The sequence below is a fragment of the Triturus cristatus genome, chromosome 12 (assembly GCF_964204655.1).
Source record: "Triturus cristatus chromosome 12, aTriCri1.1, whole genome shotgun sequence".
Lineage (NCBI taxonomy): Eukaryota > Metazoa > Chordata > Amphibia > Caudata > Salamandridae > Triturus > Triturus cristatus.
This window is the reverse complement of record NC_140595.1, coordinates 209,345,995-209,359,816: the sequence shown is the minus strand read 5'-3', so window position 1 is coordinate 209,359,816 and position 13,822 is coordinate 209,345,995. Positions and strand designations below refer to the sequence as shown.

The 13,822-nt window shown below is 42.7% G+C and overlaps 1 protein-coding gene across 6 annotated transcripts in view; it reads right to left on the bottom strand.

Annotated features, from left to right (window-relative positions):
• Positions 1-6,553: 6,553 nt before the first annotated feature.
• The window catches only part of NUTF2 (nuclear transport factor 2), a 158,101-nt gene continuing 150,832 nt past the window's right edge, over positions 6,554-13,822 (bottom strand). For all 6 annotated transcript variants that reach the window (XM_085639070.1, XM_085639067.1, XM_085639069.1 and 3 more), the window contains one exon: positions 6,554-8,579. Coding sequence is in view for 3 of the 6 variants with exons in the window: in XM_085639067.1 (XP_085495193.1) it covers positions 8,466-8,579 (114 nt within the window). In the remaining 3 variants the exon portion in view is untranslated. The remainder of the gene's footprint in view (positions 8,580-13,822) is intronic.

Sequence of the window (13,822 nt, the reverse complement as noted above, 5' to 3'; positions counted from 1 at the left end):
ACATATCTACTTGTCCATGTGGCAGGTTGCCTCATAGATCTACTTGTCCTGTAACAGAATCCACTTGTCCCTTTTGTTGCATGCAACGCAGTGACAAATTACGGCAGCAATCTCATTATAAAAGAGTTCTGAAATAGCCTCTCTGATTATGACAAGGCTCATACCATAGTAGGGTTTGAATACTAGCAATTCCCTTATGTTGCCATGTTTCTGCAGGTCTACATACTGGGGCTGGAGATAGAGGTAACGATAATTCCAGGGTTGGAAGGCCCTTTTGAGTCTGTGCAAACCTACTAACTCGCATGTCATGTTTTAAGGGTTTTCACCAACTCTTCTCTAATCTTTTTCCCATAATGAGAAAGGTTGGAAATTTACTCCTGACAGTAGCAGATGTAAAGCTTCTTCCAGGGTTAGGAAAAAAGTGGTTGGAGGAAAAGTGAACTTAGAAACATTCAGATTTTCACACGAGCAAATCTACACATGAATATTTGCTCATGCTAAAATGCAGTTCGCAAATATTTTCTAGGACTTCTTTTTCTTGGCCTACTTCTGTGAATTCACGGAAACCGTATTTATGCACTGAATGCAAGGATATATACCATGAATGCACTTTTGAGACTTTCTTTAATAATTGGCTCTCTAATTAGGCCTGGCCTTAACCTTGACCTTTTGTGTTTATTAAAATGTGGTCACTCTCTATCAGGTGGCTTCACTGTGAGTGACAGTCATCTGCTCTTTCACATGGAGCATATTGGCACACAAAGTAGTTTTGTTCAGTGCCCGGAACTGCTGTGGCGAGGTGTACTTGTTGTTAAAATGGTGAGGGCCCAGCAACTCCCACACCGATAAGGTTTTACAAAAACCATGCCTATAGAAGTCACGCATTGACAAAACCAAAAGACTGACCTCCAATTTCAGACCTGCTGGCTTTGCCAAAGCTTTATTTGTTTTCCATAATTGTATTTAAACTGGTTGCACTGATTTTCCATTAGGAATATTTTTGGGAAATACTAGCATACATCAACATGTTACTAAATGATGCTGCAAAGATATGATACCTAAAATCTTACAGTAGTTTATCAAAATGTTTTATTCCCATTTGCATTTTTTTGTGAACATTTTATTTTGAAGGAAAAGAATCATCACTCTTGCTTTCAAGCTTCTGCAAATATTTGCATATAATCAGAGAGCATTCTAGGAGAATTATACATAGCCTCATATTACTAAACTTTGAAAACGTGTGTTCAATTTTATACTGGAACCACTGTCAGTAGTTCAGTCCGAGCTGACATTTACTTGGAGCGCTCACCCTAATAATAAAGGCATTCAATTAATGAAACATAAATACAAGTTTGAACACCATTGACACATGGACACACATTATCTAAACTGTAGACCGTGCCCTTCCCTGATCTAAAATGTGGTACTGCAAACTGGCAGCCAAAGGGTTTGTGCTGCAGGGGGTTGGGTCTACTTGTCCCAAGGACAAAATACACATTACAACTTGTTGCCCTTGACCCCAAACAATCTGTCCTGGGCATCGGGCTATAGGAATTCCACATCCCTGGTTTATGGTATTATAAAAACAAGTTGGACAGATTAACTTGTGATGAGATCAAAATTTCCACAGAAATATCCTCATGGTTGGCTCCTGTGTTTGTGGCAAAACATCCTCTGAGGAAATGAGACTTAGTATAGGTTTGAGAGCACTTAAGAAGGTAACTGTTGATAACGTTCCTTTGCCCAACGCTATGGAACTTGTGCAATAATTACATGGGACTAGATGTTTGTTCAAAATAGATCCAGCCTTGGATGACCATCAAATAAACTACAAGAGGAGTGTCTGGTATATACCCAGTAACACATAAGGCCTCTTAAGTTTGTTTGCATGCCTTTTGGTTCGATCTCTGCTGCCTCTGGTTTCCAGAGAGCCATGATGGGTATTTTGGTTGGTATTGGCTGCATCAAGTATCAGAACGATCTGTCTTTTTCTAAGGCAACTTGGTTGGAGCCCAACAAAAGGGAATTTGAGGTTTTGAAAATGTTTGCTGAGCATGGTTTAACTCTGCATGTAAATAAGTGTTGTTTAGGGATGGAAGCACTTTATCTTTAGTGGTGTCATGCGGAAAAAACATTTGGTTAATGCTATTGAGAAAATTAATGTTCCTCAGAATCAATAAGAGTTGCTATCAGTTCTGGAATAATGGAATTTTATGAATAATTTGTGGGGCGCCTTGCTTTGTAAAGGAAAACAGAGTTTTTGTCTTGAGCACTGATCACATACCGTTGTGTGAAAGTTTTGAGGAAAAGGGTCTAAATGTGAAATCTTCGAGAATAAGAAAATGGGTGACTGGATTGCAAGAAATCTGAGATTCACCATTTACCAGGAGTGCAAAACTTCACAACTTTTTTTTGTTACAACTCAATTTAGATGATGTTGGCAAATCTAATGTTAAAGAGTTGGGAGAAGATGAGGAAGTTTGTGTAAACGCTAATTGAGCCATCTTTGAAGAATTGTGGCGTTGAACTAGATAAAGATGAGGTGTTAACTTGGGAGGTCAGAACGATCAAACTAAAATTGTTATGGACTCATTTAAACCACTCTGGATGGCTAAAAACACTCTGTGTAAGATGGTTAACTGTTTTAGAGGTTACACACTAATCTCCCTCAAAACAAAACCACAGGGAGGACACCATAGAGTGAAAATGAAGGAGAGCTGGAGATTGGACTACTGGTGGCCTGTAGGAGCTCATTTAAATGATGCAAGAGGGGTAAAGAGCTCTAAGAGCGATAACATCTTAACATTTACTACACACGTACAGGGTGCCCGAAGCTTCCATGGCAAGACGTATCCCAGCATTTGATTGATCCCTTGCCTGGTGAAGTAACATTTTCCTATGTATTCGCCTTCACCAATTAGTTTTTTAGGTGGGCATAAATCAAATGGTTGTTTGACTTCACTTCGAATAAGACAAGTTTTTTCAGTAATCGGTAATCTTCAGTAAAGAAGGATATCCTAGTTTTATTTAGCCTCCAAGGAAAGAGGAATTTTGGGAAATTTGTGGGATTAGGCACGTCCAGAATGTAACAGAATTGGACTTAGTCACACTGTTAAAGAATCTATTTAGTGGTCTACAGAAACTGCTATCGTATGGAAAGTTGAACTCCAGATACTTGAAACTTATAGACTAGAGCCACATCAAACAACTGAAAGGGCACCTTTTGAGTTGTTAAGGTGTAAAAATCCCAACTGAAATGGACGCATCTCCAACTGGTGGCCCGGAAGGAGATGGAAGCGCAACTAATGTCTGAAGAGATACTCGAGGCGATTTGCATGCTTTTGAAGCAGGGTGGAGATGGTCGGGGTCTGGCAGCATACCGCCAGCTTACCATGATAAACTCTGAAAGTCAAAATACTGTGCAAGGTACTGGCCCGCACATGTCCCACCTTGTCCACAAGGACCAGTGCGGGTTCATCCCCGGCCGCAACACAGGAATGAATATTCAGCGCTCATCACGTGTCATGCACGAGGCACAGCACAGAAACAAGGAATTGAAGCTGGTATCCATCGACCATGAAAAAACATTTGATACAGTAGATTGAAGATATCTCCAGGAGATACTGAGGGTGTCAGGGTTCGGACCGCTGTTCTGTCGGTGAGTCTAGTTCTCTATACAGAGCAGTGCATCAGGTTTCGAGCGGGCCAAAGTCAGTCAGAGAATTGGACGTTCGAACGAGGAACTCAGCAGGGCTGCCCAGTAACACTGCTGCTTTCGCCCTGGCTACTGAGCCCATGGCGGTGTGGACCCGACATGACCTTGAGCAATGGGAAATACATATTGGGGAGAGGTCTCATCTCATATCTCTATATGCTGACGATGCTCTGTTCTATGTTGCACCCCCCTGTGCAGCAGTCCCTTGACTCTTGCAGCTTTTGAATGATTTTGCAGACTACTCTGGACTGCGCCTTAACAGGCGTAAGTCTCTGATCTTTCCGCTGGCAGGATTGACTACAATGCCCCTGGAGGACCTCCTGAGGTTCGGACAGCTTTGGGAGACTGGGCACTTTCGATATCTAGGTATACAGGTTGTGTACGCGGATACACAGTTATTACAACGGAATGTGACCGGAGTAATTGAATTCCTGAAGCAGTCAGTGGCCTTCTGGAACTCCCTGCTGCTCTCCCTTATGGGTAGAATTGCAGTTGCCAGGATGGTTGTTCTGCCACGTTGCCTATATGTGCTTCCGAACCCGTTGGGTGGTATCCCCATGGCAGTGTTTAGGCAGCTGAACTAAGTGTTGATGTCATACTGGGCGGGCAGGTGCAGCAGGGTAGCCCTGCATGTCTTAACGAGGTGGTATGGTGAGGGGGGAATCTAGAGGCATCCAGGGTCGACCTATATTACTATGCGGCACACCTGCAACATGCAGCCTGGTAGTTAAATACGGGGGAAAAAACTGGGAGAATAGTTTGCTCAGAGGGAGAGTACAGCATGGTAGTCTTTCCAGCGGTCCTGATGGAGGGGGCAGGTGCACCCGTAGACCTGCCACACGTGGTCAAAACAGACCACACGTCTGGCAAGCATTTGTGGAGCGCACACTCGGGCATGCGCCATTTCACCGGGAACTGAATATTTAGATTCTCGCCCCAGTGCTAAAAATAATGGAAATCATCTCATTTCAGGCATGGATGTAGGGGGGCTGCCAGGTGTTTGCTGACCTGTACCCCAATTAAACCTTTATTTCGTATGAGCAGGCGTGTGAGGGGGTCGGCTTGGGGCAGGCACAATACCTGCAGCATGCTGGCCTCACAGACTTGGCCAGGACGACATGGCCCACATACTGTAACGCACCCCCCCAGACGATCAAAACGCTCAATAGAATGCTTACATGTGGGAGTGAATGCCGGTTAATTTCATTATTGTACAAGGCAATGAAGGTGGACGCAATGGATCCACCTCCCAGGGCACGGACCGCGTGGGACGGAGATCTGCAGACACCCCCATGGGAGACAAGGCATGGAAGGCAGCGTGCGCTTCAACACACTCAGTATCCTGCAATGCACGCTTCAAGTTAATACACTAACTACCTGCACCGCGTGTACTTGACTCTGAAGAGTCTGATTCGCATAGATTCCGACTGCTCTGACATTTGCCCCAGATGAAGCAGGGAGGGGGTGTTTTTTTTTCATTTAGCCTGGGGGTGCCTGGAGGTACACCATTTCTGGGCACTTGTGGTTGAGCGATCGAGGGTGGGAACCGCCCTTCGGTGGAGGCAACCCTTCTGCACTGCCTGCTAGGATAAGTCACGAGACCTAGAAAACGCAAGATGCATTACAGATTATGGCAATTACTCCTGGTACTAGCAAGACGAAGAATTGCCATAGTATGGATGGGTAAGCGGTCCCCCCCTCAGTGGAGGATTGGTTGCAGGACGTGTGTGAGTGGTCGCTTGCGGAGGAGGTCCACATGGAAGCTTGTAGAAAGGATGAGAAATTGGATGAAGACAATGGAATGTGGAGGGAACTCTGCAGCGATCTCTTAACCACTGAGGTTGAGGGTCGATGAACCTGAAACGGATGCGAGTGATGGTGGGTCAGATATAGGGGGAGAGCGGAAGCTCATGATGCAATTGTGTTTAAGTCCCTTGATATACAATTGTTGGCACCTGCAATTGTCTGACTCCACTGTTTATGCATTCCACTATATCTTGTGCTAGAACTCATGTGGGTCGTCCGCTCGTACCTATACACCCACCGTGTTGTTCTTGTAAAATATAAAATTAAGGTTTGAAAAAGATGCATGCGAGCAAGGGCTTTCTTGTCCGAAACGCATCAGATTGCAGCTCTTAAATAAGAACAGTGCCTATATCTGGAGGATTTGTGTCGTCTTTGTTCGCCTCAGTCTGTGGATGTGCGGAGACTTCGTTTTTTATATTATATATATATATATATATATATTACACAACAGTAGTTTTTTTCCTTCTTCATATGGTATGTCCTAAGTGTTGATTTCTTACAGTGTTTTGTTTGATTTTAACAGCTTTGTTTCTATGGGCACATCTGTTTTTTTAACAGAAAATGTGTGGTATATTGAATTTACTTTAATATGAACCAAACTTGCCTGTAATAGCATTATAGATAGGTATGATTCATTCCCCCACTCAAATGTTTGAGTAGTCTGTTAGAATTCTGGAGGTGACAGTTAATTTAAGATAACACAGTAGCGGGGGTAACAGCACCACTTTGACTGGAGTCCCTCTTATTAGAGAGTTTGCGCTAAATTGACCCAAAGTGCAACAAACGACAAGTAAAGCTTTGGACCACATCACTTTTACAAGAACGGTCTCAAACAATTGATTCAAATCAGATTTTGGCCTACAACTTGTATTTTGCCCTCTGCAAAGTAAAACATAACGAAAGTGCTTAAATACGTGTAACTGTTCTTATGTAAAGCATTCTGACACTCGTTGGATGTGCCAATGCTTCATTAAACTTCAAAAATAAAGTTACAGAAACTTTAGTACGTTCCAACAGGAATAAATAAGAGCATTTCAGGGCCACATACTGAAAGCAGCACTATATTAAATGCAAAATACAATACAAGCAAGATTTGTGGGCATTGATGCACAGCATAAGTATAATTTGGTAAAGGAGAAAAGTACAATATGGCTGGTTATAGGCTTTTGGAGCGATTCAGGATAATACGCTTCGTGCTACTCTGGGAACAATCTAATGTTTCAGTCCAATGGTAATATGGGGCACACAGCTGTTTGAACAATCTACAGCCTCACAACAGGCGGGCAGAGTAGCAATAAACCGTTCACCGCCCCACACAGTATTTCTGCTTTGTTTGATACAACACTTGGTTAGTCATTTTGCTGTGTATAAACAATCCTCATCCAAACCATTTCAAGTACTAAAATAATCAACACGAAAATAAAGATCAACTCCTTTTCTTCTGAGCTGCTGGCTGGTGATTTGTCTCCATGTTACATCCCCTTCGAGGATAAGCGACTGCAAAGGAAAACAGCATTAACCCAGAATAAACAACTTTAAAAGTATTAACCATTTCACAGAATGGTCAAGAGCAATTTATCAATCCCTATTCATCAACCAAATAGAATTGAAAGCAACTTAGACATTATCTTAAGCACTTTGTTAAAGAAATGAAAATAACCTTTAAATTCTAGAAGTCCAGATTTTAATACACTAAATCCAAAATGATAAGTCACAAGCCTATCTGTTAGGGGAAGTATCTTTTTACAAGGCATGTCCACTGCAGAGCTCAACATGGGGACAGAAAAGGGAAAGAAGATGGTAAACAAGAGGACGGCAATCCACTGCTCCTCATAGGCGAAGTGTCTGTCAAAAGAGTTTGTGTGTATTTTGGTTTTACCTTTTACCTGGAGAGAGGCAATTGTTCCTCAGTACTTTAGATGGCTTGTTGTAACTGCTTCAAATTCCAGACTGTACATAAAAGGCTGACTTGCTGATCCTGCAGAGGTGGAAGTTTGAGAGCGGACGAAGGTGGAGGAATGGAATCAAAGGTACATCCCTTTAAACATAAGAATTCACATCTAGCACTTTACGTGTATAAGACTAATGGTAAGAGGCACTAACAACTGCACGGGTTATCTTCAGAGTGCACTATTGGGAAAATAACACACCAGCACTGTGCAGTGGCAAAATGAATTGATATGTACATGGTGAAAAAACTTTGCTCAGTGTAAGAAATGTATCAGTGCATTTGCTAGGAGAGTGAAAGGTAGACCCACCCAATCTTCCTTACCCCTCCAAAAACAAAGGATGCTCCATCTAGGCACAACATGTGACCACAAACCTGTTATTGCTGACCTTATGCTAGCTATAAAAAGATTATATAGGCTGACAAGCTCCAGAGTGGTTAAACTCTGGTAGGTTCAATGTGAAACACAAAAACTAAAAGACATGGAAAAGGCAAGTGGTAAACAAAGAGGGCAGCAGTTGTAGACAACATAACTAATTAAAACTATGTTCAACTTAAGAAATGGCATGGTTTTATTAAAGCATGTGAAAATGACAATTTGGAGCTGTACGGTAGCTGCAACTTTTTTTTTTTTAATTCTTCCAAGATCTTTCGCCATTTTGTCATTTTAAAAGGGGAGCCTGAAAAAAAACATGACAATACTAATTGTAAATGTTCCTCCCTTATCACTCATTTGTTTCCAATGCATGCTTGTACCACATTCAATTCCCAGATATTCCGCAGCAATGGCTAAATTCCAAACAGCATACACAGCTACACCAACAATGGGCAGAACTTGAAATTCTTCTGCAAGGCGGAGGTCTCTTTTCATGGGAGGGAGAGTGTGCCCTCCTCCCCAGCCCTTTTCCTTGTATATAATGGTTGGAATTTTCGGTCAATGTGACTAAATCGCGACACGGGGAGGAGAAACGGACATTCAGCTTCAGGTAGAAAGACTCAGCCGAAGTTGTGTAGCGATAATCTAAACATGTCATTGGTGCAAATCCAGTTGTTGTCCACATTCTTCAGAATAAACACCTGATGAAAGCCCATGACTGGGTCCTCATCAACCTGAAGGGACACACAAGCAAAAAAATATTTTAACAAATGATTAAAAAGCTCTAATTACTCTTTTTGAATATGTGTGTTCGTGCGACAGACGTTCAAAGTGCAGCAAAAGGTCTGTTTTAAAAAGCGAACAGGCACAACAACCATTTAAGAACTTTGCAGAGCTGATATCTTTACAGAGCACTCCCATGCGCATCTATTCTGAGCTAAGTGCTCACCTGAGGAAGCATTTAGATGAAGCATTGGGAGTATTAATAAATGTTTTCCCATCTTTCTGTCCAACTGCCTAAACATACATTTCCACATTGTGTTACTACATTACACAGAACGTGAAAAATAAATGCTATTATACAGTGTGTGCACTAACAATTTCTACAACAACCTACACAACTGACGTTAAGAAATTTTATTCAACAACGTCGACCTGTCAGACCTTTTGTGCAGCACGCAATTTAGACACATGGTTGCAACCGCTAGTGCCCAATGACTAATTTGCTCCATCCTCTTGGGGACGCTAAAGATAGATGGAGCAGGTAGAATCTAAATCTGGCAAGTAAAAAATGAGTAGTACAAGTGGTCTCTAATGTAAGGTAGGGTTCCATTGGTTGAACCGTTTTCAGCAAGATAAGCCCTCGAACTGTAGATTTCTGTAATTCCGGATATCCCCCATCTAATAACCTTTGCCTTAAAATGTTTTCTTTAACCCACTTTCGGCCTGCCTCGACCAATTCCCCAGGGTTAGTATATAGATCTGCCCTCCCAATGCTCCGGAAAGACTGTTTGATGTATTTAAGCCATGGTATACATAAGCATTGCCAAGGGAGATACAGTCCCACAAAGTTTCCCCGTTCAATTTAGTTTCAGATCTTGTCCATATGTTTACACAGCAGCGAAGGGGACGGAGGGCCACTATGTCAGAGATAACTTGCTCCCAAGAGCCTCAGGAACAATAAATAATGGAATATATTTAGGAATGCATAAAAAGCACCTACAAAATTTGTTTACAATAATCTTTGTTAAATTTTGGCATACACCCATATATCACAGCTATAAGAGACTTTAGGAACATATTTTGCCTGATCTATCTGCACGAATGCCTTTAATAGCCTCCTACCTAATCTGGAAGCAAAGCTAAATACTGCTGCGTTGGCCCTTATAAACATATTTTTTAAACTTGTATCGGTGATTTCCAACACTTCAGAATCAAACAAAATTTCCAGATAAGGAACTACCCTCACCTTTGACACGGTATGTGCCACCACTTGGAAAGTTTTAGACTTAGTTGAGTGAGGTCCAGCCACCACTGCAAAAAGCTTTATTAAAATTGACAGCGAGGTCCAGCTAATCCATGAATGCTACAAATGATTCCAGTAGGATTTGCACACCCCTTGCTGTCTTAGCCATCTAGGGGCAGTTGCCACTTGCACCTGTTCTAATCCATTTATGTAAAAAAGTAAATAAAGGAGCTAGAATGCTCCCTTGCTAGATCCCTCTACGAGTTTTAAATGGGCGAGTGCAGATGGAATCATTGGAATATCAGGCTGCCGCCAATGTTTCAGCATGGAGATTCCTCAAGAAGTGAACAATGTCCGGATCCACCCCATGGTTAAAAGGGTTTTGCCATAGATTGTCCCGGCTCACTCTATCGAAGGCCATTGCAAGGTTCATAAAGGCAATGTGTATAGCACAAGAGCAAGTCACTGTATATTTGTTTATAACCATGTAAAGTTTCAGACACTGATCAATGGTGGACCTGCCGTCTCTAAACCATATTGCAGATCAGACAGGATATCATTTTCATCTGCCCAAGTGGTCAGTTTGTCTAAAAAGACCCACCCAAAGACCTTTACACCCCTCACCTCGAGTCATTTAAGGATATTGGTCTATAACACTGAGGATTGTCCTTATCACCCTTCCTTAAGACCGTAACTATGATGTAAGTAGACCAGGAATGGGGAGGTCCTTCCCTGGCGGTGGCATTTAAAGTCTAAGTTAGTACTGGGGCCCATGTCTTAATATCACTTATATACAGATCAGGCAGGATCCCAGCTGGGCCAGAAGCCTTGCTTAGTCTAGCCCAGTATATCCCTTCCAAATTCTTCTGGGGAAAATATAAGATTAGAAGTCCCCTCCATGGTCAACATAGAATCTGGGTCAGAGACCACACAATTAGAAATCCATTCAATGTGAGAAACACATCTGTCTGGAGTAATGTGATGATAAAGACAGTGTCATCTGGGGCAGGGCAGGTTGATAATGCCCCAATATATGGGACTATTCCTCAGACAATTTAGTTTGAAACAAATTATCCCACGCTTCATCTTTAATAGCATTCTTTCGTCTGCTAAGTTCAAGTGTAATTAGTTTGGCTGATTGCTATCCGTGCAGTATCTCTAGGCTTAGTTTTCTGGACTCTCTGTACTCTTCTGGGTGCTTGAGAACACCATGCATCAAACCATTTAGGTGTGAGATTAGACTAAAATGCTTGTGGCAGACTGAGGAGATCAGAAGCTTTTTGAGAAATACACGAGAAAGCCCTTAAAACCTCACTATGAGAGGACTCCATGTTTGAACGAACAGAAAACTCAGTTACACATCTAGACAACAGGGTCCTCTTAAAAACCTCACAAGCCACCTGTGTCCATTTAAGTCTTCTACCCAGATGGATCAATACCCACTCTCACTATTGTTCCATTGTGGTTCCTCGATAACTGCCCACGGCCAAGCAAAAAAAAAAAAAAGAGGCATACTGGATTGTGATCACTAAACGGGCTCTGTGGAATCGTATCATTGATCTTTAGGAATAAGGAAGCAGAGACAAATAATAGAGGCACAGCCCCACACAGTGAAAGTTGGAGGACCCCAGGAAAACTCAGAGGAAACCATTTTATCAATGGAGTAAACAATACTGAAGCTGTTTATAATGGAATTTAACAAATACCTTTCCCTAGTATGTTCCATATGAAGGCCCTCTAGGGACATACATCTCACAACCTTTTTTGATGTCTGGGGACTGCTACACAAATGAGTATTAAAATTCCTCCCCTACCAAGATTATATTAGCAGCTGTCTCTTTCCCCCCATCAAGCTTCCTTATAAAAGAACCCACAGCATAAAGATTGACAAAGTCATGCAAGGAAGTATTACCATTTTAATAATTCAACAAAATTCATTTTGGTGCTCCAGTAATAGAAATGCTCAATGCCTGCAAAGTAGAAACGCCTGTAAATCGCTCCTCAATCTCCACAAACCCCGTCTACCACAACCAATTAGCGACCACCCAAACCATCACCACTTGGTCACCACTCACCGCCCTGACCACCTCAGCTATCATGTCTTCCATCCACGCCGAGGCGCCCACCGACCCCTGCCCCCACCACCTCTATAAGCTTCCATCAAAACAAATCAGCACGCAACTTACCAGCATCCACAACACCTCCATCTCCACAGCAACCTTCACAAACAAATGGAAACACACAAACGTCAGACCTCTCCTAAAGAAAGCCTTTGCTGACCCAAACAATCTAAAAAAATTATTGTTTGGTCTCCCTGCTCCCCTACCTGGCCAACGTTTGAGAACGCCATCAAGCATCAGCTCAACGGATGCTTGGAACAAAACCACCTACTAGACGTCTCTCAATCAGGATACGGTGCCAACCTCAGCATCGAGACCTCTGCTGATTTCTGCCACAGACTACATCAGAATACTCCTCAACCGTGGCCTTGATCCACAACCTCTCCGCAGCATTCAACACAGCCTCACACAACACCCTCACCAACTGCGAATAGAGAAAGGAGAGCTCTCCGACTTAAAGAAAAAAATTGGAGACAGCACCCCTCAGCTCCCCAGCTGAAACTTCTCCGTCTGGCCAGAAATACTTACAAGAACTGGAAAACGCCAAGAACAGCCCCCACAAACTCTTTGAAATAGTCAAACTTCAATCAAACAAACTAGCTAAGTCATCCAAAGAAACTACAAAATCCCTAATAACCTGTAATGAGTTCTCCTTCTTTACAACCAAAATTAACTCCCTAGGTAACAAACTTAATGCCACCTCAAACGTCCCTCCTCCTCCTACCGGGACCCATCTCACATCTCTTCCACCCTGGCAACACCCAAGAACAAAGCTCACTGGTCCAACTTCACTCTATATGATGACCATTCCATCTCGAAAATTCTTTCATCCTTAAAACCGAATATCCACTTCAACGACCCTCTCCCCGCCAACTGCTTGGCAACGACCTCCATACTCATCGTTCCCATTTGGACTACTATTATCAACACCTCCCTTCTTCAAGGTTCTATACTCGACTCCCTGAAAACCAGGCAAGTCATCCTCGTCCTAAAAAAAAAAAAAACTCCGAATCCGGCAATTCCTGACAGCTTCAGACCAATTTCCAATATTCCTCTTCAAGCGAAAGTCCTGGAGAAATGTGTGCAGCTACAACTAAGCCAACATATCGCTAATTTCAACTTGCTTGACGAATTCCAATCAGGGGTCTGGCCTGGGCATAGCACTGAAACCACTATTTTTCACATCATAGATGATGCTCTCCAAGCTCTTGACCAAGGCAATACCTGTCTTTTGATCCTCCTGGATCTTTCGTCAGCATTCGACACAGTCAACCAAGAGAAACTTCTTGAACTCAAACACAGGATGGGTCTAGGAGGCATCGTCATTAAATGGTTTGGTTCCTTCCTTCAGAACCGCACCCAGAGATATAGTCAACAGCAACCTATCTGCGCCTTCCCCGATATCTATTGATGTACCTCAAGGCTCTACTCTGTCCCCTACCCTCTTCAATCTCTACGTTGAACCATTAGCTGCAATTCTTTGCACGGCCAACATCTCCTTCCACATGTACGCCGAGGATACTCAGATTTACATCAAAATCTCTTCTCTAGAGGAGATTACCTATCTGAATGACGCCCTGAAACTGTTTAATGGCTCGCCAACTACCAGCTCAAACTGAATGCCCAAAAAACGGTGTTCCTTCTCATCCCCCCCTAAAAACTCCAATTACATCCTAAAATGGATTAACTCGATCACAGCACTTAACTGCACACAGACCATAGTGGATTCTTCTAAATCTCTCGGTATAACCTTGGAAAGCAACCTGAATATGCGTGAACACAACTCTATGACCAAAACTGCCAGGTTCCACCTGAGCTACTTGAGAAAACTAAAATCGTTCCTTGAAACCGCGGACCTAAAAACCGCAGTTCAGGCATCAGTCATCTCAAG